A 25,083-nucleotide genomic window follows, 5' to 3' on the forward strand; every position below is an offset into this window, starting at 1 on the left:
AGAGTAGTCCAGGCACTAACTACCCTACTAGTATCCCAAAACATGGATGAATCCTGTACTCAGGTAGAGATTTTAAATGTCACCATAAACAGCAGAAAGGTTGAAGAATTTTGGAGAGGAAAAAATGTGATGTTTTTCTTCTGGACACGGAAAATAAAGTAAACAGAAGCAAAGACTCTCTTCAGTAACACATAGATGTTAACAATATAAACTACTGTTGCTGACTGACTTGCGCATTGTCCTGTATTTCTACTTTTTGATGTGCATATAAATAAAAACTTTTGTTATATTTTCATATTGTCACAGAAGAGAGCAAAATAAGACAGCATAAAGTTATAGTAAACAAAACATAGTCTGTTAAACACATCACAGTTGGGCCCCAGTGACCGATGCAGTCCCCCAGATATAATAAACTTCTTAGTGTGGCTCCTAATTATAAGAGCAAAAAGGAAAGCAGATTACTTTCTTTTTCAGAAATACTGCCATCAATCTAAAAACCATTATCATTCATTTTTGAACCAGATTCTTTAAGTAGCCTCAAATTTCTTCATCAGTCAAACTGTCCCCCATTTTATGGCAAACTTTTGTGATCAAGACAACTATGGAAGTGCTCTGCAACAACAAGTGTGCAGGAACTGATCATGCATGTAATATGGTTTTCAAGTCATATACCACTATGAGGAAGCGGGAACATCTGTTTAGCAGCTCTCCAAAGTACTAAAAGAGTGAACATCTAACTTCAAGCCATCAGTGATCGAAAATAATGCATCGTGAAGTAACAGTCAGGAAAGCTGTGCTCAAAGATTCTTCAAGCACTGACTGTTAGGAAAATTATGATGTGTCCATAATTTCTACAGGCAGCAACCAGAATGTGTTAACTATATCTTTTTCCAATCATCCAATTCAAATTTACAAGTACTACTTTATGCATATTATTTCTGCTTTTGTGGCTGCTCAAAGAACCTGCCTAAAATGGATAAAAAATGTTTTCAGGATTGGAAAGTTGAAAAACTAACAGGTTCTCCTAGTGAATGAAGGCAATAATGAAACAAAAAATTCAGCTACCCAAGACTGCGACACCGAATTTTGGGGATAACCATTACTTAAAATTCGAATGTTCTGGAACATGGGAACATTGATTACGAATAGTTTTAATATATGATGTTTTTCAATAAAGTAAAATGCTAAGAGAGAAGAGATGAATGAGGGCTTACAGATTAGGTGTATCAGTTTATAAACAAATAACTATTTTCTCACTAAGATTTTCAACTCCATGTGTTCCTTATAAATTTTATATTGTTTATGTATCTTTACAAAAATTACTTCCTGTTAAACTAAGTGCACTATTATAGTCAGTAATTGGGAAATTATGCAGTGGACAAGAAAAATTTATGAATTCCTGTGTGAATAAAAAATTATCAATTTTATGTAACTGTGTTGTTCACAAAATGGGATCAAATGAAGTAAAAAGTTATATTGATTTCAGGAGTGATACAAGAACAAGTATGATGGTTCCATGCTGCTCTATTATAAGACATAAACAAAAGGAAAAACTGCCTCATAAATGAACTGATGAAAAGAACAATAAATTTTACTAATATGGAAAAGAAATGAAAATGAAGTCTTGAATGTAACAAAGCAACTATTAAGGAGAAAGTGATAATTTTAAGTAAACTATTATAGGAGTGTGACATGAAATGCTGATTGAACAAAAAAACTATTTGGTAATGACTGCCAAATAATGTGATAACATGAGTCATGCTGTTTAGAATGTCTGCAATTTGTACATGATCCTTGCTCATCAAGTGATAGTTACACAATGAAGTTGAAGATGTACTCTCACATCAATATTCCTGGGCAGATAGATCCCTTGGAGTTACACTTTAAGTATTATTTGTTTGCTGCAAGCACTGAGAACACAGCATGTACAGGGTGAAATCTGATCTGCTGTTCTCTATCTGTAGATGATAATTTTTATTTTGTGCTTCAGCTACCCAAACATCAATTGTCAGCTGCAACTTGTTTAAATTTCAATTTTTAAAAGTGTCTGACAAAAAGGCAGCATTCTTAATTTTAAAAATTCGGGGAAGTTCTTAGGCCATGTTGTTGTGGCGTAAAATTCAAAGACTGGTTTGATGCAGCTCTGCATGCTAGTCCATCCTGTTCAATTCCAGAGTACTGTGGGAGACAATACAGCTGTATTAATTTATGACACAATGATAGACCTTTTGTTCTTGTAATGTTTGTAACAGTGGCAAAGCCTATTTCTGCTATGTGAGTTTACTGATTTATTTCAATGTTTGGGGATCCTTATTTCATATGTCATTTTTATTTATCTGCTTTATTTCTGAAAATGTATGTTTTCGTATTGTCAAGTTATCAGGGTGAAACATTGATAATCATAAGTGACTAATTAAGTTTCCACCTATCAGTTATTAGCAGAGAATTTTGAGCTTACCAACATATAAAACTGTTAAAACCTGTTATAATTTATTGTTTCTAAAAATAATTGATTATTTGAATTTAACAAAACTGCAATTTGTATATACAGTCAGATATTTACATTTCTGTAAGAATGCGATGGCTCCTTGATGTTTGTTTTAGTGCAGATGCACTATTATCATCTGAACTCCTAAGGGAGTCAATAATTTGTGTGTAGGGGGTTAATAGATGAGGGACAGTGCATTGCAGTGTATGATAAATTGTGAATTGGCTCAGATGGAAGGTGTGTGTGGCTGGCCAAGGCAGTTAAAGCAGTCATTCTAGAGAAGTGGGGCATCCAGGTTTGAGTCCAAGTCTGGCACAAATTTTCAGTTTTCGCCAGTGCATTACCACAGTGCCCTCTGTGGCTGAAAGCAATGTGTTCTCCACCCATCCTTTCCCTTTACTTCCCCATCCTCTATTCCACATTTTTTTAAAAACTTGCAGTTATTATTCAGTGTAAACTATTCAACATATATGTAATCTGCGAACAAATATCGATATGAATGATACTTGTATGAAGTCATATTGTAACTGTGTTGTTGATTGGATATGAGGAAATAAGACTGTAACTTGACTGCATAGCACACATGTGGAATTCATTCAGATGTATGAAGAAATATGAAAAATAGTTTTGTGATTATTCACAAGTGGGAGAATATATACTATGATGATTTCAGTTGGTGTTTCATTTGAAAGAATTTCATTTTATGCCAAATTATATTATTTTGAGAACATGACAGGATTGCATTATTGACAATTTTATTGGATTAAAGAATTACGCCGGAATATTGAGCCCAAGAGGAAAATCAACATATTGTTCTTAAACACTTTCGAGACCCAGGCACCATCTTATGAAATCATACCCCCTTTTATGTCAGGACAATGAGCAGCAACAACAACACCTAGATCCTAACACTTGTGCCCTGCAATTTCTTTTAATCAATTCTATGTCTTGTGTGCACAGACTGGAATCTGACTGTTCTTTTTTTTTTTTTACAACAGTTATTCAACAGTATTTTATTTTAATTATATGGTAGGACAGGATGGCTTTAGACTGTCTAAGTCTTCTCATCCCAGCATAACTATACACCTACATCGTGTTAAACCTGTTCACTGTGGTGAAGTGTAGGTCCTCCTCTATGGTTGTTATCTTCCACATTTCCCTCCATTACCAAATGAAGTATTCCTTGTGCCGCAGGATGTGTTCCATCAGCTAGTCTCTTCTTTTAATCAAGTTATGCCATAAATTTCTTTCCTCTCCATTTCAAACATTGAGAAAAGACTCCCAAATGTTCAAATTTATATTCAGTGTTAACAAACATCTCTTCTTCAGAAATGTTTTTCTTACTATTGCAAGTTAGCTTCTTACATCCTCCCTACTTCGGCCATCAACAGTTATTTTTCTGCACAGATAGATCTACTACTTTTAATGCCTCATTTCCTAGTCTAGTTCTCTCAACATATCCTGATTCAGTTAGCATATATCCCATAGGCCATGCTTTACATTTTTTATGTTCATCTTATAAAAATGGTTCAAATGGCTCTGAGCACTATGCAACTTAACTTCTGATGTCATCAGTCGCCTAGAACTTAGAACTAATAAACCTAACTAACCTAAGGACATCACACACATCCATGCCCGAGGCAGGATTCGAACCTGTGACTGTAGCGGTCACGCGGTTCCAGACTGAATTGCCTAGAACTACACGGCCACACCGGCCGGCTCATCTTATAACCTCGCATTAAGACACTATCCACTCCATTCAACTGTTCTTCCAAGTCCTTTGCCATCAAGGACAGAATTATTATGTCATCTGCAAAACACAAAGTTTTTATAATTCTTTTCCAAAGTTCCTCTTGATTTCCTTTACAGTTTACTCCATGTACAATTTGAATTACGTCACGGATAGGCTACAACTGCCATTCTTATAACTGCATTCTGGTTTCAGAGCTGCATCAGAGAGGGAAATTATCTAACTTGTTCACAAAGCTAGTGTAAAGAAATGAACTCTATTGTGACAACCCTTCTTTACTTTGCAACATGTGTTTCATGTTTGAAGCAAAGCACTGACAAAATTGTAACAGTGTTTGCTTTTTAATATGAGGGAAATTTTTACAAGTGCAGACTACATTAAATCAACATGTACTAGTACCCTATAGGTCTCAATATTTTCAAAAGCATTTTTAATTAAATTATTTATTTTCTAGCTATGGGGGTTCATTAAGATATGGCATCACCTTGTTTCATAATTACCTATTCAAGTTTAGCATCTTCAACAGCAATCCATATTCTGAACCACATATCAACATACTTGTACTATTATATATTACAGAACAAATCTATTCTCTATTGAACTACATCATACCTTCAACATTATCAAAACATGCTATTCCTCAACAATTCATATCCATAACTGACCATCATCATCATCATTGCTTCAACAAATTACTTGATAACTTCAGTATTACCACAACATGTCTTCACTGCTATAAATTCCATATGTCATTACGCAAATACTTCAGAATCTCACATGTACCTAACATCATCAATGTGGCTTAATCTGCACTGCTATAAATGAAAATCTATGCCTATCCTGTATTCTGTGCTGCTGATTCTATATGTTTTCTTTATGCTTGTTCATAGGAGTGTTTCCCGACTCTTATGTATATGCATTAGTACAATAGTTTTTCTTGTGCATACTGTGCGGCATACTGGGGGTCTTGCCCTGGGAAATTTTCTAAATTTTAGATGAAAAATAGTGAGTTTTAAATTTTTTTAAACATTTTAAAGTCATTTGATCAGTGAATATATAGCTCTGAAAACACTGAAATGATATTTAAACAAATCCTAAACTATCATTAAAAGAATAAAACATAAAATATTGCTGTTACACAGTAATAGCACGATTAATAAGTGAAAAAGCTAATTTAAGCTTACTCTGAATAAGGCTCCTGGTTCATTAAATAAAAACAAAATCTCAAAGTTAATGATTTAACACAGTTAATAAAGCTAATACAGCATGCCTAATACTTTCAGTCAAAAAGTAAGTAAATAGTGGGTTTTAATTGGGTCTTACACCCAAAAAATATTTAAGTATTTGAAAATAACTAATACAGTATTATAGTAATATAGTAATACAGCACTAAACTAGTACTAATATTTTGAAACTGAAAATTTAACATTATGTAGGTATGTAATTCCCTATTTTATAAAGATTTCTAATATTGCTCTAAATGCCATTATTAGGGCTAGAGTGTCTTTAGAAAGGTGCAAATGTCGACCATCTGACTGGATTTCTGAATATGAAGTCGTCGATGACTGGTCGGATATCCAATTCATCCAAAACATCTCGGTGGGCATGAAGAACAGCCAAGTTGTTCAATCGTTTCTGTCCCATTGTTGATCGGAGATATGACTTCAGATGTCTAACGGCGCTAAATGTCCAGTCTACTGTTGCTGTCATGATTGGAACTACTTGGAGAAGCTTAATGCACTTCACTACTTCACATAACAGTTCTCCAACTGCACGCTCTTGTGTAATGTACTTTCTTGCATCACAAATGTTTTTTAAGACCAGTTGTTTTTTATTAGTGATATCGGCTAACTTATTCAAGTGTAAGCGCAGTCTCTCAATGTCTAGGTCATTTTTGAAAAACTCAGTTGATTTTTCCCAATTTGTTTCACTACTGTTTACTAAAAGCAAGCACTCTTGTTCGACTGCAATGACCTGTGTGAGTCCAGTTGAAGCAAACTGCTCAGTAAGGCAAGATTGCACCATTTTGCAAACTTCAATGTAAATAGCTTAGTAGTATTCCTTTAAGGTTTTGAAAGTGTGCAGTGAGCTGGCTTCATTGTTTCCATACTTCTTTGGTATACTCCAATTCCGAGGAACTGAAGCATCATCAACTTGTGAAGGTTTCTCTTTTAAACACAATTTCCAAAAGCATTTAGAACTACCATACCTTCCATTCAATATACAAATCAAGCCCTCATATATTTTTTCCATATCAGCAACACTTAGATGAGGGCACTGAATTTTTTCATTAATATTCTCTACTGGGTTCATTGCATGGCAACAATGCCATAAAAAGAAATAAGTCTTGAATTGTAACATTGACTCAAGGTAGCCTGCACATTTGTAATCGGCCTCTGTTTTGTCCTCTGCAGAAAATGTTTCATGAAACTCTAGAAGTTCTTCAAAGTTTTTCAATATTCTCAATATTCTTGCATAGTCCATCGAGTTGGGCAAAGGGGTCATAGACCAGCTCGGTCATTGGCACTCTCTCAGCGTATGCTTCTGAAAAGTCACATACTTTTGTTGGATTCCCTTACGGTGTTTATTAAGTCCTAGGCTAAAGCCATAATATCCCTCATAGACATAAGATGGTGGAGACTGTCTACAACTGCCAAGTTTTAACTGTGAGCAGTGCAGTGCACATAATGTGCTTTTGGTTGTATATGCAAAACTATCTTTTTTAGTCCGTTGAACTTACCTCTCATATTCGAGGCACCATCGTAGCACTGTCCTCTTAAGTTATCCATTGACAACTCAAGACGAGCAAAAATGTCTTTTAAAATACTAAACAGAGTTTGTGATTCAGTGTTCGGGGTCTCGTATAAGCCAATAAAGTCTTTGTTGATGATTAAGGAATCATCGACAGTACGAATACAAAATGACAGTTGTTCGTGAATCGAAGAATCACTTGTTTCGTCAACCATAATGGAAAAATATTCAGCCTTCTTGATTGAAGCCAATAACAGACTTTCCTAGTAGATCAATGATCTCATTTTGAATATAGTGGGATGTCCACTTATACCCCGAATGCCCTAACCAAACATTAATCTTAGGTATGTCATTCTTTCAGAGTTCCAGCAACTGAAAAAAAAAATTGAGTTTACATCTTAGTGGCCTCTGATTGCTAGTCCTTGTCCACATAGAAATCGCACGGTAGTAAAAATTGTCCCAAGAGCTAAACAGCCTTTCTTCATATCACTATCTAACTCTTCATTCAATTTGGAGGCCACACTTCGGTCGGTGATAGAATTTAGTTTTAGAAACCTTCTTTATGCACAAATGTATTTTCATGAAGACAGAATTTTTCCAAAGCCTTTTTCCAGTTAGAAAACCCTACAGAAGTAAATGCATATTCTTTTTTTGAAGAAAATTGTAATAGATTTTTAGCATGTGCCTATTTGCAGGTTTCGCAAAGAACTTTTTCGGTAGATGCTTCATATTCTAGCCATGTATATTTGATCAACCAAGACTTCTGAAATGATCTTCCCATACCGCATTGTCCAGGTTTTGGTTGTGAATAGTTTTTGTTTGAAGACAACGAAGCAATTGACAACACAATAATTGTTGGAGGTTGACTTGCAGTATCATCATCTTCCAAGTGTGCCTTTTTGGTAACAAATTTATCCATTGCAAACTTAATTCACAATACACTAAGAGACTAAAGTAAACAAATAAAATATAGTCATATAAAATAGTCCGCTAGATACTAAAGTCAGAACACTAAACACGTCTCCAGCATGCACTGAACGTAACTATTCACAACTGAATGACTGCGACAGCAGGGTGGGCTTTATGTAGCCGCATCGTCGTAATGTCTCGAAGCATCAAGGCGATGCAAGGCAGTGAGTTCCAGGCACTTCTGCTCCAGTCCTTTCGATGTTGCTGTGGCCGCAGCACTGGCCCGCTGGTGCCAGACTTTACCCGATGGTTCAAGCACCAGGAAAAATTCTAAGTGTGCCTGCAGCACCATAACACTATCATGGTTCACACCACTCGTTTTCAGTTAACCTGCTTACTACCATAATAATTATTTATTTTAACTCATTACTGAATGTATTTTAAAAGGTAAATATCGTCAAATGAGGAAAATAAAAAAATTCCAACATAATTTTATGATTTTACAGATCATAGTATCACTGATAATTTTCTTAAATTATTGGGGGGCTCCCCACCCCCAAATGAATTATTGAGGGGGCTTGGGGCCCCTCAGGCCTCATGGAGTCGGCACCTGTGTGTATGCTATAGGGCATCTGGCTCAGAGCTACATTTCTGCCAAGTACTTCAATGGTATCACAGAAGGAACATCCAGTTTCTTCATAGCCCAATTCCGTGAACTTGTTCAAACTCAGTGAGGTGTTGATAATGGCATCTTTGTTGTGTTAAAGAATTTCTTGACTAACTCACCACATCCAATCTCATAGGCAAATAATGCTCATGTATTTAAAGCAAATCTGATTTGCATCCTCAGTGTGGCACTTCTAGCACCACTCTTATGGGGTTGGTATGAAACTTGGGTGACATCATCTTTCAGATGTAGAAACACACCTACCAGCCTTTGTTTATGTCACATAACTCATTCTTGGTGTTACGATTTTTTTCCATCTGTGTGTGTGTGTGTGTGTGTGTGTGTGTGTGTGTGTGTTTGTGAGAGAGAGAGAGAGAGAGAGAGAGAGAGGAGAGGAGAGATATGTGCTGAAATTATAGTATAGCTAAAATCAGTAATACCTAGAAGTTCTGGAAATGAATATTTAAGAACAAATTTGTAACACATATTTGGAGTATATTGTATGTCTAATATGTATGTCTGTATTGTACTGTTATCAAATGCTAAATAAAATAAAATAATAATTGTAACAGTAATAAAACATGAAAATCTATGCCTCAGCTGACAAGAGGTTCTTTGCTGTTGATTTTATGTATTGTAAAATAGAAAAACAAACTGCCTTCAGCCACAAATCATGATTGTTATTTCATTGTATTGAAATAAAACTCATGATTTGCAATTGAACAGGCTTGTTGTTCTTTTATTACACAAGTACTACAGTCACAGAAGTAACACTAACACCAGTGGATAAAATTAAGGTTCTCTAGTGTCCCATGTGTCAGTTCCATGCACTCACATAAAGTTGCAGTGTTGTGCAGTGACAGTGCAGTGTTGTATGTGCATAGCAGGTGAATCACAATCGAGTAGTTCTACACCTGGCCATTAGGATCACCACACTGCATGTACAATTCATTTCTCCATGCGCGTGGTTACTCTTAGATTTAAAAATTATCCCTGTTGTTTTTCTATTTGACTACTCTCTGGAACAATGCTATGAAGTCTTCTAGCGCCCATTCTGATTCAAATTGTAATTCTAGAAGGAGGCTAAATCTTCAATCAAGTTATCCTTCAGTTATAATGTGGAGAGTAGACTTACATGCTGGAATCAATAAAATCTCTTCTCCAATTCCTGAGGTTATTCCTCCTAAGTATAGAAAACATTGAGCAATATTTTGGCAGCAATTCCCTGCAAGGACCGACAAGAGGTGACCCCAACATGAGTGGGAGGAACAGTACTGCATCAGAGTCTCTGTGAATTATGTATTGGTCAAAGAGTGGACCATTTCAAAATTAGCAATCCACCTTTCACCATTCCGACCAGACAATCCTGTCCTTTGGTTCATACAAACAGAGGCAAGTTTCTGTTGCATGGGAGTAATGGCTGACATGAGTAAGTATGCCCTCATCATAAGTCAATTGTATCATAAGTCAATTTGCAGCCAAGATGCAAGACATCGTTACTGAACCATCTGAGATGGACTCACACACTAATCTCAAGATAGAACTGATAGGACGTATGGCTGCCTCCTAGGGGTATCACTTTAGGCATGTGCTAACACAGGAAGAGATTGGTGATAGGAAGCCATTGCAGTCCCTACATCAACTGTGCAGTGAAATTGTCACAGTCATGGTAATGGCTAACTTGCTACATACATTACTGGGTAGCGACTTGGCATCACAGATCATCATGCAGGTGGACATGCCGCTGGATGCTGTTGTGGAGCTAACTGACTGCATTCTAGATGCAGTTTCACCCATGCAGGTTAGGGCAGTCGTGGGGCCAGATAACTGTGCAACAACCACATCAACAGTACTGCAGGCTGACCCTGACTCGCTTGTGGCAAAAGGCGAAATATTGTCCGCCCAAGTCTGCACACTGTCATCACATGATGGCACCAGAAACAGTAGAGAATGATACTGATGACATTTGATGAGTAGGACTGCCAGCCGCACCAGGACTCAATCGAGTGATACACAGATATGTTGGTACCATCGCCAATTTGGTGATCAGGCAAAGAGGTTTTCACCACGTTGTTCATTCTAAAATGCTGCCAGCATTAGGTAGAAGGCAGAACTGACTGCCAAACATCCTCTAAGTGTTGTCTGATGGCTACTAACAACTCTCCAATTGCAGCTTATGACACTCAACAGTTAGAGCTTAGTTTAACCTTGGACTGCAACCCATCCCCCCCCCCCCCCCCTCCCAAATACAAGTGGGATATCACTGTCACAGACATGACAGAGACCATCATTGGAACAGACCTCCTGGCACACTTTTGGCTACTACCCAGTGTGACGAGTGCCCACTTGGTGGACAGTGTCACCGGCCTCGCTGACACTAGCTTTCACTGTACAAGTTGATGCAGGCTTCTGGTGGTGAGTATATTGCATTGCTGAGTGACTACCTGAATTTGACAAGGCCACTTGGTGGCCCAAGATGCCTACCACATGATACAGTGTGTTATATTAAAATAACAGATGGATTCAATATGGTGGGCAGGCCTAGATGCTTGGCTCCAGACCATTTAGCAGTTTTGAAAGCCGAATTTGATTCAATTGTACAGTAAGTCATATGCCAAAGAAAGGTAGAGCCTGGCATCCATGCAGTGACTATCATGCATATAACTCTCAAACAATTTGTGACAGATATCCTGTACCACTGTTAAGGGTCTTCAATTGCTTGCTACATGGTGCAGCCATTTTCACTGTTTTGGACTGTGCATAAGCAAACACCCAGATACCTGTAGCTGCAGAAGACATTCCAAAGACCACCATAATCACAACTTTTGGTTTATACGAGAGCATGTGTATGACCTTCGGCTTACACAATGCAACTCAAAAGTGGCATATCTATAGAATATCTATTGATTCCGTTCTTCAAGGACTACCATTCTACTTTGCATATCTCAACAATATCCTGGTGTTCTCCACCAATTCAGAGCAACATTGCCAGCACTTGTGTGAGGTATTTGGATGACTAGAACAATATGGAGTTGTACTGAACATAGCCAAGTGTGTTTTTGGGGAGCCATAAATGACATTTCTTAGTAATAAGATCTCAGTTGTGGGCTCCCTTCCTCTGATGGAGAAGGTAGAAGCAATACTACAGCTATCCAGGCCAGCTCCATTAGAGGAATTATGATGGTTCTTGGATACGCTTAATTTCTAGATGCAACACCTTCCGGATGCAGCAGAGTTACATGAACCTTTGACAGAAGCATTGTGAGATCTTAGTGTTAATGACAAATCTCTTGTGCACTGAGCAGATAATTTGTGCTTCATGTTCAAGACTCCAAAGAAGAGCACGGCTCATGCAGTGCTTTTATCACACTCGAAGCTTGATGCACTGCTAGCTACTGTGGATGCGAGCCAGATAGCCACTGGTGCAGCTGGTGTCAGCAGTGGGTGGACAACACCTGGCAGCCAAGTTATGCCATCCAGGTGTTCAACCAACCTTCCGTCTGGGACTCAGCACTATGTGAGTCTGGACACGCAGAAAGACTTCCACGAGTGGATCAGATCCTGTCTCAAGTACTAGTGATGCAAGATTTGTCAGCAAGTGCATTCCGCCAATTGGCGATTTCCCAGATACCACCACATGTTCGCCAATGTGTATTTGGTTGTGGTTGGCTCACTTCCCCCATCAGACGGACAGCAGTATTTGCTGACCATGATTGACTGTTATACCTGTTGGCATGAAGCAGTACTAACGGAGAGTATCACAGTTGAGACATTAGCTTCCATTTTTGCAGTGACATGGTTAGTGAGATTTGGTGCCCACTGGATGTTAATATGACCATGGATACCAGTTTGAGTCAGACTAGTTCACTCAGCTGGCCGAGTTTTGTAGATACACCTGTCACAAGAACACAAGCTACCACCTGGAAGAAATGGCATGATTGAGTGCTGTTACCATTTTCTGAAGGCAGCGTTAATGTGCCATGATGAATCTTGGATGTTGGCACTTCCCACGAGCTTATTGACAGCTTTCAAGTTAGACATCAATGCATCAGCAGCAGAATTAGTTTATGGCAAAACATTTGCCTTCCTGGTGATTTTGTCAACGCAGAAACTATCAAAATGACCATACAAGACCAACTAAATTTTTTATGGTGCTTACGACAGCATGTGCCCAAAATCCGGTCACCAAAGGTTTTGCAATATGATACACCACATTCTTTTATGCACCAAGACCTCAAGCACTGTACACATGTGATGCTCTGTGCAGAGGGCATTAAACCTTCACTTTAAGCGCCAGGCCTGTACAAAGGTCTCCAGAGACATGTGCAAACAATAGACATTCTGCTGAATGGTAAGACAGCAACTATCTCATTGGACTGAGTAAAGCCAGCATATATCTTCCTTGAGACACAATAACCAATGGTCCAGCATAGATGATGGCAAGCCTCCCACCGAGACTCCACGAGATGTCCACCGCCTCGTAGAGTGCATTGTCCACTGACTGCTACAGTACCTCCTGCAGCATGGACAACGCGGTCTGACCACCAAGTCCTCTTCTCGGTGAGACTCTTCAATACCAGTGCTTCGCTTCCACAGGGGGATGATGGTGGTGGTGGGGGGGGGGGGGGGGGCGGGTGCTGATGTAGTGCCCTGTGAATCTGCCCTGAGAAGTGATAGTCCAGTGTCGTGTGTGGATAGCAAGTGAATCGTGATCAAGTAGTTCTGTGTGTGCAATACATTTTTCCATGAGCACAGTTACTCTTATATTTAAAATTTATCACTATTGTTGTTCTATTCGACTACTCTCTGACACCTTGCTACGAAGTTTTCTATCATCCTTTCTGATTCAGATTGTAATTCTGTAAGGAGGCTAGTGCTTAAATTTACACTTTTGTTACTATGTGGAGAGTACTCTTACGTATTGGAATCAATAAAATCTGTTCTCCCATTGCTAAGTTTATTCATCCTAAGTACAGAAAATGTCAATTAAGGGTTGGGCAGCAATTCCCTGCAAGAACCAACAATTCTATATTTGTTTTATTCTTGTTCATATATGTGTGTTCTGAATATCATGCAAGTGCAATAATATAATAAAATGTTTTTCTTTTGTACCATGATCGCAAACCATCCATTCATCTTTTGTTTCTTGCACCAGCTACTTGCGCAGTAACTAATGTCTTCACACCAGCCCCCCATCCTCCCCTCCTTTTTAAAGCTGGGTACACAAGAAATATTGGAGTACTGGTGCTTAACCTGTCAGCCAGTGCTCGTTATGATTGACTGGGAGGAGGTATGCTGTGGCAGCAGCTGGCAGAGTAGCGTGGGCCTCCTGAGCCTCTGGGAGGTTGCAGTGTTACTTGGTGTTGTAGGCTTGACCTTATCGGGTGGAAAACTTGCAGGGTGGTGCTGCAGGGGTTCCTTCTTGTAGAGGTAGGCAGGTTTAGTCACTCTGTGGAGAGAGTTTTATGCCTGCCATTCAGATCAATCTTGGAAGCGTTCTACTCTTTAAAAAGCACTGTGTAGTGACCAGTATATGATGAACATAGCAGTAGGCCTCAATATCATCTCTGGGTCAGACATGTGATGCTGTAAACAGATCTTTATGGGTGAAATCGTTTCTCTCTCAGTGCCTGACTGGTAGGTTTCCATGCAAATGTCTCATCTGGGACCTGAACTGTTGTTAAACTTTGTCTCTCTTTCTTGAGTGGTCAGCTAAAGCTTTGCTGGTACAATGAGATCATCAGGCATGTGCAACAGCTCGGCAAAGACCAGTTGGGTGGGTAAACATTGCAGATCCTCCTTCACTAATGTGCACAAGCCTAACAATACCAACAACAAGGAATCTGTCCATGTTGCAGCTCTCCATCTTTCTATTACTATCAGGATGTCAGTTAGTGGTGCAAAGATGGTAGCAGCCACACAGCTGACAAATCTCATTAACAGCTATGACATGAATTGGCATCCACAGTTAATTGTAATGGTTTGAGGAATGCCAAACCTCGAAAACTATGTAAGCAATGATGCCTTTGCAACTGCCTCTGTGGGGAGTCAGGCTCCAGCGCTCAGTTGATACACATCTACAGAGCAGCAAGTTGAGTATTTATCATTTTCTGTGTTTTCCCCATGCTGTATTTATTGAATTTCATGCATGTTTTTCTGTTTAAGATTTTTAATCTTATGTTTTTGTAAGAGTAAAGTCATTCACTCTAGCACAGTAGCTGCTTACTGAACGGCCAGCTGTATAGCTCATTAACGTATCAGCATCCATTAATGACACATCAGGAGGGTGGAAAGTTGCATTTCTAGGTTCTGTCTGCTTTTATAGTTTACTTCTTCAGTTAACCTTGCTAGGATGGTTAGGATATGTGCATGCTGTGTGCAATTGCAGGAGGAGCTGGTTGCAGTTCATGAATAGGTGAATACATTTTTTGCTACAGTCAGTCAGCTTCAGGTTACGTTGGGGTGTTAGCTGTTAGCACTGAGAGCTCTATGCAAACACAGCTGCTATTGGTCACTAAGTGAAAGCCATCGGCCACTGCATTGTCAGTGGTGAAAGGTAATGTCTAAAATTTGGCATTCTCAGCACCCTCTTGACATTGTGGATCTAAGAATATTGAATACCCTAATGATTTCTGAAGTAGAATGTCCCTTGTATCTAGCTCCTACGTCCAGCCTGCATTCAAAGTCTGTTAATTCTGATCATGCAGTCAAAATCATGTAGGAAACCTCTTTACATGAATCACCAGAGTTCAAATGACAGTTCTCACAATGCACTGACCTTTTATACCTTGTGTACACAATACTACTGCCATCTGTATATGTGCGTATCGTTATTCCATGACATTTGTCAGCGTAACACCGAAGAAATTGCAGAAAGATAGAAAATGAAGCACATGGGCTCTGCATAAGTTCAAAGAACCAGATGTTGTTGAGAGTTTCAAAGGGAACGTTAAGCAATGATTGACTGAATAGGGGAAAGGAATATGGTAGAAGACGAGTGGGTAACTTTGAGAAATGAAATAGTAAAGGCAATTGATGATATAATAGGTAAAAAGACAAGGCCTAGTAGAAATCCTTGGATATCATAGGAGATGTTGAATTTGATGGATGAAAGGAGAAAATATAAAAATGCAGCAAATGAAGTAGGTGAAAGGGAATATAGACATCTAATAAATGAGACTAACAGGAAATACAAAATGGCTAAGCGGGAATGGCTAGAAGACAAACACAAACCTATAGAAGCTTGTAAAATTAGGCAAAAGATGGATACTGCCAACAGGAAAATTAAAAAGGGCTTTTAAGAAAAGAGAAGCAGCTGTATGAATATCAATGGCTTATATGGAAAACCAGTACCAAGGAAAGAAGGAAAAGCTGAATGTTGGAAGGAGTATGTAGAGAGGCTACACAAGGAACATTAGCTTTGAAGGCAATATTATAAAAAGGAAAGAGGAAGAAGAAGAAGACAAGATGGGAGATATGAAACTGCAAGAAGAATCTGATAAAGTGCAGAAAGACCTAAGTCAAAACAAGACCCCTGTAGTAGACAACATTCTCTCGGAACTGCTGATATCCTTGGGAGAGCCGGCCATGACAAAAGTATTCCACCTGGTGTGCAAGATGTTTGAGACGGGTTAGATACCATCAGTTTTCAAGAAGAATGTAATAATTCCAGTTTCAAAGAAAGCAGAGCTGGCAGGTGTGAAATTACTGAACTCAGTTTAATAAGCCATGGTTGTTAATATTGACATGAGTTGTTTACAAAAGAGTGGAATAATTAATAGAAACTGGCTTTGGGGAAGGTCAGTTTGGATTCTGGAGAAATATAGGATCAGGCAAAGCAATACTGATTCTATGATTTATCTTAGAAAATAGGTTAAACAAAGGAAAATGCACACTTATAGAATTTATGTACTTTGAGAAAGGTTTTGATGGTGTTTATTAGAATACACTCTGTGAAATTCTTAAAGTAGCGGGGCTGAAATATGAAGGTCAAGATGTTATTTACAACTTGTACAAAGACAGACTGTGGTTATAAGGGTTGTAGGACATGAAAGGGAAGCTGTAGTTCAGAAGGGACCGAGACAGATTGAGCCTATCCTGCTGCTCAATCTGTGCATTAAGGAAGCTATAAAGAAACCAAAGAAAAAATTGGAGAAGGAATAATGTTCAAGGAGAAGAAATAGAAACTTTAATGTTTGCTGATGCCATTGTAATTCTGTCAGTGACAAGTAAGGACTTGGAAGAGCAGCTGAATGGAATGGGTAGCGTCTAGAAAGGAGGATATAAGATAAACATCAAGAAACGCAAAACAAGTATAACAGAATATAGTTTAATCAAATCAGGCAATGCTGTGGGAACTGTATTAGGAAACGAGACATTGAAAGTAGTTGGTGAGTTTTGCTGTTTGGGCAGTAAAAGAACTGATGATGGCTGAAGCAGAGAAGATATAAAATTTAAATCAGCAGTGGCAAGAAAAGTATTTCTGATAAAGAGAACACGTGAAAAATTCAGTTTAGGAAGTATTTTGTGAAGGTATTTGTCTGGACTGTAGGCTTGTATGGAAGTGAAACATGGACAATAAGCAGCTCAGACTAGAGGAAAATGGAAGCTTCTGAAATGTGGTACTGCAGAAGAATGGTCAAGATCAGGTGGGTGGACTGTGTAACTAATGAGGGATTACTGAGTAAAATTGGAGAGAAAAGAAATTTCATTCATAACTTCTCTAAAGAAACAGATTGGTTAATAGGATGCATTCTGAGACAACAAGGAATCATCATTATAGTATTTGAGTGAAGTGTGGGGGGTAAAAATCGTAGAGGAAAGCCAAGAGATAAATACAGTAAGCAGGTTTAAATAGATGTATTTTCGCAGTTGTTTTTTAGAGAAGAAAAGGCTTGAACAGTATAGAACAGTTCGGAGAGATGTATTACACCAATCTTCAGATAGAAGACCAAATCAACAACAAATATTTATCGTGTTCTAAGCAAAACGTATCAGTGAAACCCAGGTAACAAGTCGAGGATAGGAAAGGATCAAACATCTACATGTGGGAGGGAGACCCATCAGATAGTTCATCATTTGCACCAAATTAACATTTATTTAAGAAAAACATACTGATCAGTTAAATTCCAGGTTAATAACAATCATGAAAACTATCAGAATTATAGTGAAATATAAAGTGACAAACTACTGAAATTTACCAATATAAGCAAAAGAATACAGTATTCAGTAAACACAATGCATCCAAGTTTATAATATTAGTAATGAAATTTGAAACGTAATTTACAAAATTCATGAGTTTATCCCACCAAACTCCACAGCCTACAACCCTGGCGGCAGTTGCACAACCCAGATATAGCTCCAAGGAACAAGACAACTACTCACTTTTGCTAGGTATGACAGGTGACGCAGCAAAGCGCTCCGACGGCAATAACTTAGACCTCGGACTTTAGGCAGGATGCTGCCAAGGTAGCGGCCTGGACGTCACGGCTGCAAACACCAAGGTAGACTTGTGTTTTTTGCAGTCAACTATAAACATAAATCACATACGAGGCAGCACTCTCAAACAATAACAGAATATTCACTCACAAATGGTGAGACTCGCTTTAGCAAGGTAAATTCAACTCCTAACCTTTGATAAAACAAATAGTTAAAGCCAAACTTAAATTTGCTAAGACTGACAGGGATAGTTAGAAAGGATATTGTCATATACAAATACATACGCTTCTGTCTAGGTAAGATGATAAGCAATTACATGTGACGGAGAAGGTGCAGGTATCAACAGAGCAGTCGCAGTTAAATCCTTAAGCAAGGAAGAAAATTTCTCTCTGTAGTAGCCCTACATAATTCAGTTATGACTAAAACACATTAACATAGATTAGAATAAACACATTTTACTAAATCACAATTAGATTTCAAATTCATACCCAGTACCTGTACAACTGGGTACAGTGCCACTCACCAGTGTTACCACTTCAATCCATAACATTGCACCCCAGGTGGGTGCACACAAGTGGTTTACCAGTTAACAGAATCACATGCCTTCAAAAAAGACACACTAAAAACCATCGGCCACTCGCAAGCCAAGTCACACCTCAGAACAAACAAATACATATTATTCAGTGAACATGACACAAAATATTGTGCCAGTTTTCCTTTAAACAACAACACCACACAGTCAGAATGTCCATAGGCAGTATGTTATAATGCACTCTCCCCACATCAATTATCCTTTTAACCCCTTTTCAAAAAAGCAGGAAGAGGCCCCCATCACCAGAGCTCCAGAGCATGACCTTCGTCACCTTCTTTAGCAGATGCCCAATTTATTTGACAAGTCGCACAGCGATCTGGCTGGGTACATGCATTGTCCATACCAAACCTGCCCAACCAAAGCCCACTGCCAGGCACTGCTGCTCCAGCCCTCCTCCTTCTGTCATGTGCTGTTCACAACTCGCTCCAACGCGCCGAGCCTCCGCGACTCAACCAGGAAAACCAAAGATAAGTCTCAAGGCAGGTGACTATTGATACCGGTGCCAGAGGTAGTTAGGCCAACAACCCGAGCCACCATGGCTCAATCAGTTGTATCATACGTAGAAAGTAGTGAACTCATTATAAATCACTTCAAAGCATAGTAACATTCAAGTGAAATAATTAGTTTCTTGGCAAAATATAAGTAATATCATGTGTGTGAGCATCATCTGAACAAACTGATCCAATTACACAGTCAAATCCTTTGCAAAAATATTACAATAACATAATACAAACTATATTCAGATGTAAATGTAAGCATCTAACTAGGCAAATAGCAATAATAATCATAAGCAACGAAAGATATTAATAAATATGAGGCAGAATTGCTGACTAATACTTACCTTCAGGATGTGGGATGTTTAGTAGTGCTGACAGATGCACATAAAAGAAACAGTGAAAATGTTATCATAGCTTTTGGAACTATTAGTTCCTTGCTCAGGGAGGAGAGAAGGGTAGAGTGAGGTGGTTTAAATAGGAAAGGCAGGTCTCTAAAACCATAGAATGAGAGGACCTGCCTGTAGTGAGGACAAGGGTAAATGAAGATGGAAGGGGAGGCCTCAGAGAGAGTAGGAGGTAAGAGATGGAACACTGATTTAGTGATCATCCATTTTATCATGTACAATGATATAGGACTTGCCATATGTCAATACACAAAAAACTTAAATAATAGTGCCTGTGTGCAACTCGTGCAGATAACTAAGTATATAAACAGACTGGTAAATGTTGTGCCAGCTTCAGTCCAGAGATGATAAGAGCAGAATGAGAATTGAAGATAGATTAGGGGGAAGAGGAATGAATAGTGCAATTAAGTTTTGGAAAATGAACATACATATAAAGAAAGGAAAATGCCCTTGTAAAAACTAGCATTATGAGACAATGTTACTTACCTTCAGGAAGCAAAAAATTTAGTACTGCTGATAGGCATACATAAAACTGACAATACTATCCTAGTGTTCAGGTCTATCAGGTCCTTACTCAGGGAGGGAGAGGGATTAGATTGAGGGAGGTTGAAAAGGAAGGACAGGTCACTCAGACCCCAGAATGAGAGGGACTCACTAGTTTTGAAGACGAGGGAGACCTCACAACAGTTTGGTCCCCTCATACTTGCTTCTGAACATCCTGCCCTTTCTTTTTAACCTTCCTCACTCTATCATTTTCTCTGCCCCAAGGAAGGAACTAATAACTCTGTAGGCTACTATAGTGTCACATACTTTTATATGTGTCTCTCAGGAACACTAAATCTTTTGCCTTTTGAATATAATAATTTCAAATATTTCAGAGTTACAAAATAAATTACTGAATCCACATACATTTATAAACTATGTAATACCTTGCCACTAGAAGATATAAATGAACAAACTGATACTTCACATATCACAAAAATCACACTGCAAAACATTATGGCACTGTGAAACCCTAAACAGAACCTACTGATATCACTGATAACATTTTAGTCTCACTTCAAGATCATAGAAACTGAAGCATGGGAATACTCCCATTTTATTTCCATTGCCAATACTGATTGAATACTAAGTGTAGCACAATAACACAGGCTGTTGTCATGAATTGTTGGAATTTGAATCAGTAGATTAGAATTAATGTTTCTATAGGAAGCCTTTGTTGGAATGCTATGATGAACAATAACTCAGTCATTCCCAAAACTTACAGAGTTATCTACTGATAGCCTTACTGTTGAAATGTCATAATATGATACCACCTGTCCATAAATCCTGTTAGTGCAACAAAATGCACTAGATAGCACTAGTTATTTATTGATTTCTGTCATGAGTTCTACTTGTGTGTTTAAAAAGATTGAAATAACATAATGGTGGTAACAGGTCTCAAATTTGGAAGGATCACTACCTTGATTCCATTGTTTTCACAACAGAAAAAAAATTTCATCTATAAAAAAACACAATGATAAGATTTCATCAATCATTTATCAATCATTTATTGATGGAAGTTGTGTTTGCCTTCTTAAGTCATTGCACACAGAAATACATCTTCTTTCAATTATACTGCTTACTTTAACTTTATAGTACTTCCTAGGGAATGTACCTAGATTTTAAATGTTAAGTATCCCCAAATTAATTAATAAAAATTTGACACAGGGATCTTCTCATGTCAGGACTTGAGGACAACATTGTAGAATTTCAGTTGGCCCTTTGAATGTGATGTTGCTATTCAAGAATGTTCCTGTACTAAAAGCAGTGAAATGGGGGAAAAGGAGAGAGAAAAGAAAATGCCATTGACACTGAGAAAACTTTCCCAAATAATTTATGGACAGAAAATGTAAAGCATTGTATTTCCTTAAGGATGACCTACAAGCCCTACACTGTATTCTGTAAAACTGGAACAAACATAAGAAGTGTTGAGAATTTATATTTGTTTATTAGTTTTGTTTGATCTTTGTTGCCTTTCCAACAGTAGGATTTATTCCTCAAAATATGGAAATTATGTATCAAATGGTGTCCATAATGATCTGACATTTAGCAACTTCAACTTATTATTATTCCTCCTTGAATAAAATATTCATGCTTCATTTTAATATATTAATTAAGTAGGGTAAAAATATGTTGCTGAAGCAGAAATATTAAATGATATAACAGTTTATCAAAGGCTTCTATTATTCTCTGTATTTGTACACCTATGAATGTGATGCTTCATTATTATTGGTACACACAGCAGCTTGCATCTATGCATCCATTTCTGTTCTTTATTCCTAATGTTAAACCAGTTCTCTTAAGCACAAAAGTAACTAGTTAGTTCTTGCATCCCATTATTATTGGTCATTTACGCTTTGCTCATGTTACCTCTTTTTTTCATCATATTCTAGGTGACTTAAGAAATATATCTTCTACATCTGTTAATATTACAGAATATTTATTCTTCCTTATCATTTCTTTTCTAAAACTCATTTAACAAATTGAACTGTCTGACATGCTGATACTCAGAACTGAGTGTGCATTTTTATGAATAATGTTCTGCCAGATAAAAATCCATAACAAACAGAGTCAAAGGTCCTTATCTTGTGACAGATGAACCTTATAACAAGAAATCTGAGTAATTTTCTCTGCACCAGCTGCACTTCTGTAGTTTGTAAGGATTAGTACTACACTGGTTTGTTAATTTCTTCCTAAGAAATACACACCCAGCACAATAATATCTCATCTCAATGTTCTTCACAGTAATGTAGATGTGACAAACATGAATTTGTCTGTAGGGGCGAGTCCCATGTATGACATTTGTTTGAAACTAAAATTCTGTTGTTTGCTTTCAGTTACTTCATATTCAATCTAGTTCTATAATTCTGTAGTTCATGACCCATTCATTCTTAATAAATATTGCTGCTGATGTTTTGCTATGCTACTGTATCACTGTGCTATTTGTATTTTAATTGCAACTGCACAAATAACTTATCTGTTCCATAATCAAGTAGTTTATTTATTTATTTATTTTTGATTTGTATGATCTGTATTATTAAAAGCATAAGTATACAATTGCACTCTTTTTATCAGACATTTCACCAGATCAACTTATGTCATTGCGCAGGAATATCTTTCATCAAATCATGTGGTACACCGAGATTTAGCGGCTCGAAATGTTCTTGTCTGCTCCAACCGTACTGTGAAGATATCTGACTTTGGACTAAGCCGTGATATTTATGAGCAGAACATCTATCGCAAGACTGGATCAGGTCGCCTACCAGTGAAGTGGATGGCCATTGAATCACTTGTTCATCAGATATATACATCACAGAGTGATGTGTGAGTAAGAACTCTTTCCTTACTCTCATGTATGTTGTGTGGTGGATGGTAAAAAAAGTGAATACTTCAGAATTTCATGTAATTATGTTGGTGCCGTTCCAGTGTGGCAGGAACTTGTTTCCATTTTTATGATGGCAACATGCAGAGAACTTGAAAACTAATGCTTATATCACTAATAAATACTGATTCTGTTGACAAGTTGTATATTCTGAAAGACATTATTATCATATAATAGCAAAACTATGCTCTGCATCTTGAGTTCATCTAACTTCTCTTTCCTGTATATTTCTTCATTATATCTGATTTGTTAATTGACCTCCCTGCCTGGCTAACTTATCGAGCGTTTTCACTTTCTTTCTTGCTGACATTTCAGTGTGTATTTCCCTCTTCTTCTCACCTGCCTCCTCTGTTCATCTCGAGTCATGTGACTTTTTCCCTGATTGTGGACTAGTTCCTTTCCTCTCAACTCTGTTTAACCATCTGAAAGAAACCTACAATTTTGGAAACTACAGTTTCTGTCGAATGTTTTATGTGTCTTGTTAATTTCTGCCACCTTACAAGTAGAACTATTCTCTGTCTTTATTTTTCTATGAGAAGGAATAGTATATTTCTTTGAATATTATCATTTTAGGTTAGGCTTTCAAATAACTAATTATCAACTGAAAGAACATGTTTGCTGTTCACAACAAACATGCTGCTTCAGTCAATACTATATTTCTCCATAAGGACAAATAAAGGTTGAGAATAGTTCTACAGTACTTTCAAGGCAAATATTAATACGTCAGTCATAAAATATGGAACAGTTTACACACATATAGCCAAATGTTACTGTAGATATGTAAATAAAAGCCTTTTCATACCTAGGTAAATAAATACATTATGCTTTATATGTAAACTTTTTCATTTTCCATGGTATTCACACTGTCCATGGTATACTTTGAAACAATATGGTACTCCTGATGTACTGTTTCAGAAACTTTTCTCTCAATTCTGTGTCAATAATTGACATTATTTGTTAAGTAGCATAACTATTCTATTCAATTTTTTAAAAAACATTCCTGATTTTCAGCAATATGCATAACAGTTAATATCTTACATGTTATTATCTGTCTAAGCTGTGGCTATGCATTAAATAAATAAATAAACCAATATTGTTGCCATTAAACATAGCCTTTCCCAGTATCATCCTCACACTGAACTATCCATCTTATTCCTAATTATTTTGGCAAACACATCCTCACCCATAATTACTTCTCCTTTGAAACCCAAATTTACAAAATAGTCCTCAGAACTGTTACGGGTTGTCATGCGCCTGTTCTGTATGTCAGAATACTTATGGATTGCTTAGAGAATCCCTCCCACCCGACACCTTAAACCCCATACTGGTGGGGATTTAGTGATGACATCTTCATGATCCTGGATCCATAGCAAGGACAGCCTCCATTCTTTCCTCCAGAAACTTAACTTCTCCTCCCACATCTGCTTCTTCTGATATTTCTCCACTAAACAAGCTACTTTTTTGAACGTTGATCTCCACCTCAGATCGTCCAATAAAAACCTATTCATATCCCATATCAACCAACAAAAATAATTGTCTTTCGGCAATGTCACCCATTTCATTCTGAAAAGTTCCTTCTTACGCATTAACACCTGTGGGTGGCACACCTGTCATGGGAATCAAGAGTTATCCAAATATCTTGATGAGCTAGTCCAGGAACAGATTTTTGGGCCCCATCATACTAACAAACTCAATACTACTGTGAATCCAGTCAGTAACCCCTACTCCTCTTTATCCCTCAGTTTCAACCAGACATGGATGCCATGACAAATAATGTGGCTTACTTTCTTGAATACTTTTTTGTGCTTTGAAATAAGCTATATTCTATGCAAAATCTTATTCTCATCCTGCCAAATGATATTCTGTTGCCCGCCTGACTTATACAGTATCATGGTCTGGCCCTATTTCACTGCTGGTTCCATTTCTGGACTTCACGGGTCTTTCCCATGTGAATGACCTAAGAGCAAGAGCCATTTACCACATCCTAGTTTAGTCCAGTCACAGCCATTTTCTATGTCATGAAAGATAAGGCCACATATGAAACCAGTCACATTGTACACCATCAGGTATGTGCAGCATTTTGTTTGTGTATGACAGGGTATCAGCTATGTATCTGTGTGGATGGTCACTGCCACACTGTTGCTTATCACAAATCCAAGTCAC

General features: G+C 37.8%; 1 protein-coding gene across 1 annotated transcript in view; it reads left to right on the forward strand.

Annotated features, from left to right (window-relative positions):
* The window catches only part of LOC124605993 (tyrosine-protein kinase receptor torso-like), a 95,243-nt gene that overhangs the window by 27,758 nt on the left and 42,402 nt on the right, over window positions 1–25,083 (forward strand). The window contains exon 7 of the mRNA XM_047137955.1: window positions 22,648–22,862. Within this exon, the coding sequence (XP_046993911.1) occupies window positions 22,648–22,862 (215 nt within the window). The remainder of the gene's footprint in view (window positions 1–22,647; window positions 22,863–25,083) is intronic.

The sequence above is a fragment of the Schistocerca americana genome, chromosome 3 (assembly GCF_021461395.2).
Source record: "Schistocerca americana isolate TAMUIC-IGC-003095 chromosome 3, iqSchAmer2.1, whole genome shotgun sequence".
In the NCBI taxonomy this organism is placed as follows: domain Eukaryota; kingdom Metazoa; phylum Arthropoda; class Insecta; order Orthoptera; family Acrididae; genus Schistocerca; species Schistocerca americana.